Below are 5029 nucleotides of genomic sequence, written 5' to 3' on the forward strand. Positions count from 1 at the left end.
TTCTACAATAAAAATACAAAATAAATTCCACATGATTTAAAGTTTCCAATTCATGTCAAAATTTAGAAAAGCACAAAAACCAATACTATTATCAATTATGACTGGTTATATTTGAGGTAAATATATAAGACAGACAAGATTCACACCAAATTCATGTTAGTGTTTGCCTCAGCAGAGTGAGGAAATTTTCTGGGAAAGGGATATATTATATGTAATGTTCTTACTTTTAAAGAATATGAATCTATATCTAAAGTAAGTATACTAAATTGTTAATATTTTAATTATTTAATATGGACATTGTTGATTTGGGGCAACAGTAAACAAATGTTATATTTTACATACTCTCCATATTAGGTTTTAATTTTTCAAAATAAATAAAATACACAGAGAATTTAAAACACCACTATAGCTGATTTATTATGTTTTCAAAATTGAACATATTTAGGAAATATGCATATGTAAATGCAATATGCAAGGACATAAAGCATCTGAATAATACAATCAAGAAGGTTAATAATAAAGAAAACTCTAAATTTTGTATTTTATAGAAACCATACATTCTTTTTTTAATAGAAAGTTTAAATAAGCCAATTACCATTGGAGAGATAAGAAGGCTGATTAAGGATCAACTTCAAAAGTGGCACCATAATTAAATTGTTTTACAGTTTAGTACTAGCTAATTTTCAAAGGACAATTGGAATTTGAATAAAAACTTTTTTAAATAAAAAGAAAAACTAATTCTAAGGCTGTTTATTTCATAACACAAAAAAAGACTCACAAATTCATTTTTAAAGTTAGCACAATTTGAAAAACAAAACTTGATAAAGACAGGGTAAAAAAGAAAAAATGCAATTTCACTTTGAAATGTAAATGCAATAATTCTGAATAAAAAATTCGTAACTAAAATCCAGCAATGTGTCAAATGATTATTACAACATGACCAAGTAGGATTTATTTCAGAAACCCAAGTTTGGTTCAATGTCAGATACTTACTCCTCTAATTCACTAAATCAACAAATTAAAGGAAAAAACAATCATATGATTTTATCAGTGGATGCTGAAAGATATTTGATAAACTTCAGGGGCCACTTTTTAGTAAGCCCCTTAATATGAAACAGGAATTAAAAAATGAAATAAAGAAATTCCTTAAACATTTTAGTGGTTAATGACAATTTACCAATAACCAACAATAAATGTCATGTTAATAGGGAATAGTAAAGACAATTCTATGAAAATTACACCAGACATGCATATCTGTCATAATCATTATTCAATATTATTTTGAATAAATAAAATCATCTGTATTTGCAGGTGAAATGATTGTTACACAGAAGGTTGAAAATATTACATATTTTTAAAAGTGTAATTTAGAGGATTTAAAAAGCTGATTAAATATAAGGTAAAATATTTTTTTAAAAAGTTATCTGTAGTTTGTCTGTATTGTCAAAAATAAGAAGTTACAAATGAGGAAGAAAAAATACCCAAGTCAAAATGTCAAGATGTGACAAAATCTGTAAAAATATTTGGAAGAAAGTTTAATCAGATATAATAGACCCATATGAAGAACATTACAAATACAAAATCAAAAGATTTTAATTATGTACCCAAACTCTTGAGTGTTAAGGATTAATATTATTAAAATAATATTCTAAATAGAAATGCAGAAATGTAACACAATTCTAAGATCAGAATTTTGAAAGAATGCATTTAATTTTCATAGAAAGAATTAATGTCTAGAACAAGTTATACGAAAGAAAAAAAAGGGAAAGAAAAAAAAAAAAAAACATAATGAGAGGTAACTTGCTTTGCCAGAGTTCAAAATTTATGGTCAAGCCACTAGTGTTAAACAATAGGATACTGGCTCACAAACTCAAAAATGAGTAGTTTATTTAATAAATATCATAGTATAATCAGGAATCCAATGTGAAGAAAATGTATAGTTGGACCTTTATCTTATACCACATACAAAATAAATTCCAGATGCTTTAGTTAAACCTAAAATTAATAAAATTAATTAAAAAATTAGAAAAAATGTAGGTGAATATATGTATGATTTGGGTGGGGGCATTAATCTGAAAAAGATAAGCCAAAAAGCTGAAAAGGAGATATTAGTCTATCTAAAAATTAAAAACAACGACGGCAACAACTGTACAGTAAAATATAACATCAATAAAGTCAAGATCGATGATAGAATGGAAAAAATACAAATGGGCTACATGATTAATATGTACCATAGAGAAATATAGTAAGAATTACTATAAACTTATAAGAAAAAGATCAAAGATTCAATAGATAAATAAGCAAAAGAACTGGAAAATCACAAAAGAAAAAAATTCAAACAGTCAACAAAACAAAACACCTCCTCGAGTATGTCAATTAAAAAAATACTACGTAATTTTTTACCTTCTACATTTGCAAATTTTCATGGAGAGGATACTGGAGAATGAGCACTTTCAATTTGTATAGTAATTTTGTAATATCTTTTAAAATTAAATACATCTCTTACCAGCAATTCCATTTCTGGGAATCTACCCAGTAGAAATAAAAGCACCAGAATGTATTGCAGCAGGGCTATGGTGAGAAAAGGAAACGAAATAATTTACGTGACTATCAATAACAGAATGGTTGAATACTTTTTTGGTACATAAATATACTGTATATGCAACTGCTAGAGGGAAGGAGAGAGAGAGAAAAAGGCAGAGGGGAACAGGGAGTGGAGAGGAGGGGAAAGGGAGAGGGGGACAGAGAAAGATTTGTAGCTACTGATTAGAAAAGATACCATGAATATTTCAAATGTGAAAAACAATTACAGGGAAATGAGGAGGCTTTTCATTTTTACAGAAAAGACTACAACAAACTTTCTGCAAGTGGATGGGAAAACGTGGAAGGATATATACATACATCATGTTCTTAACATTTGTTACCTGGGAATAAGAAAGAAAGGAGATAATAAAATGAGGGAAATGGGGGAAAGGACCTGGTGTGGAGTTACACAATTAATTTTTCTTCAGTTTTTCATTGTTCCAATGGTCATGAATACTTTTCAATTTCCTATTAGCACCCAACGTAACTCTTCAGTTACAGAACAAGGCAATATCAAAAGTACCAATGTAAACTTGGGACAAAACTGTGGAACTAGTCAATGTAAGATTTGGAGGCACAATCAGTAACAAGTAATAATAAATTCCTGAATCTCTGACACCAAAACTTTTCTCAAAAATTCACAATTGCAAGAACATGACATGTTTTACATTTAATAGTTCCACGACTTTTGTAAAGAGCACAATGAATTTAGGGAGTTTTCACCAAGCCATAGACATAAATGTGAATATCATCATCAAACTTGATGAAGTAGACGGACGGTTTGGCCACCACTTGATGGATAAAAATGCCGGTTCTTTTGGACCCATCATCTTTGGCATGTTCCACTTGCTTGCCCACGAGGCTGTCGACCACTTCTCCAGGCTCCCGTTCTGCTGTAGGGAAATAGTAGTTGGAATCTGGAATGATGCGCAGGTCACCATCTTTGTAGTCATCCAGCAGCGTGTACATATAAAGGACAGGATCTTTCTCGTAGGTGATGTAAAACCAAGTGTCCATCACGGGAGCTCGCGCCAGGACCATGCCTTTCCATTCATCTTTCGTACCGTGCTCACCCTCAAACACATGCCCCACCGCTTTGCCAATCAGGAAATCTGCCAGACGAGAATCAATGCGAGGAGTTGGCACTCTTTCAGGAAGGATTTCTAGCGCTAAAACTCTCTTATCTCGGTGCAGCTCTAGTCCATATACACTATCTTTGCCATCATATTTGATGATGTAGAGGGTGGGCTTCACAGAAACCTGCTCGAGCACTGTGCCCTTCCACTGCTCCACCGGCTCGTTGCCTTCCTTCCAACCGTGTTGAATGCGGCAGCCTACGATGTTCCTACGCGTGAGGAAAGTGGGCTTGCGTCGCTGCTTCCTGTGGGTGTGCCTTTTCTTCATCAGGTATGCGGACACGCCATCTACACCCATCGGAGGCACTGTTGGGGGCGACATGGCTCAGGGTTTAAGGAGGCTTAAGCAAAGCTGCCACTTGTTCGATTAAGAGGACCAAAAGTCAACACTATTCAATATTATATCTGTTTTCGTGATCTCAGAGTCCGTCCTCCCTTCCCCAATCAAAAGACTTTCGCCAAGTCTTGACAAAAACGCTCTAACTCTGACGGTGAGCACTGATACAGCGTGAGCCTTTTGATAGCGTTCTCCTTTCCCGCTCGGGAGAAGTGTCTGCAGCAGTGGCGGTTGCCGCAGGAGATGGCGGGCTGGCTTGTACTGCCCACGCCTCGCACCCGCCCTGATTCCCAACCCCAAGTCCCAGAATTGACCACTTAGCTGTTATCGATGGTGTTGCCGCTGCGAAACGGTGACTGAGGAGACGACGGGAAAGGTAGGCAAGGAATAAGAGAGTTGACTGCAGCAGCAAAGGCGAAGGCAGCCGTGGGTCTTTGACAAGTCCCCGCGGCCTCTGCTTCGCAGCGCTGCTTTGCTTGGCCTAGCTCTGGCGCTGGGGTTTTTGCTGGTTCAGGAATCCGACCCCTCTGAGCCCGCCTGCGCTTCGGCCCCGCCCCCTGCCATTCCTCCTTCCGCCCGGTCTGTAGCAGCAGGGTGGGTCAGTGCGCGCACCCGCGTTCAGCCCACACAGTCTCAGGCTCTCCTTCATTTCCTCACGCGCTCCCGGACCTCTTCTCTCAAGCCGGAGCCAGACTGGTCATCTCCCTTGCTCCTTCTTTCTGGCTGCTTTTCGCCTGTCAGTCTTCTTCACAGCCATTCAATCTGATCCCTATCTTACAGGAATTCCTCACAAAGCCTTTAAAAAATAATATTTAATACACACATACACAGAATTTATACATACAAATTATTTTCTTTCAGTTTAAGGAATATGAGAGCAGTGAAGGAAAAAACTTGTGTACAGTCCACCATCTTGATCCAAACTTTCTTTTATATTTTCTACCTGATCACCCCCAGTAAATTACTTTTTAAA

The 5029-nt window shown here is 36.0% G+C and overlaps 1 protein-coding gene across 1 annotated transcript; it reads right to left on the reverse strand.

Annotated features, from left to right (window-relative positions):
- Nucleotides 1-391: 391 nt before the first annotated feature.
- On the reverse strand, nt 392-4735 carry SPIN4 (spindlin family member 4). The gene has a single exon (XM_058713282.1). The coding sequence runs from the start codon at nt 4039-4041 to the stop codon at nt 3292-3294; it is 750 nt and encodes a 249-aa protein (XP_058569265.1). The 5' UTR covers nt 4042-4735; the 3' UTR covers nt 392-3291.
- Between the last annotated feature and the right edge of the window lie 294 nt (nt 4736-5029).

Source organism: Neofelis nebulosa, chromosome X (assembly GCF_028018385.1).
Source record: "Neofelis nebulosa isolate mNeoNeb1 chromosome X, mNeoNeb1.pri, whole genome shotgun sequence".
NCBI lineage: Eukaryota > Metazoa > Chordata > Mammalia > Carnivora > Felidae > Neofelis > Neofelis nebulosa.

Coding starts and splice junctions, on each gene's coding strand:
- SPIN4 (XM_058713282.1), bottom strand. CDS start 4,041: ATGTCGCCCCCAACAGTGCCTCCGATGGGTGTAGATGGCGTGTCCGCA.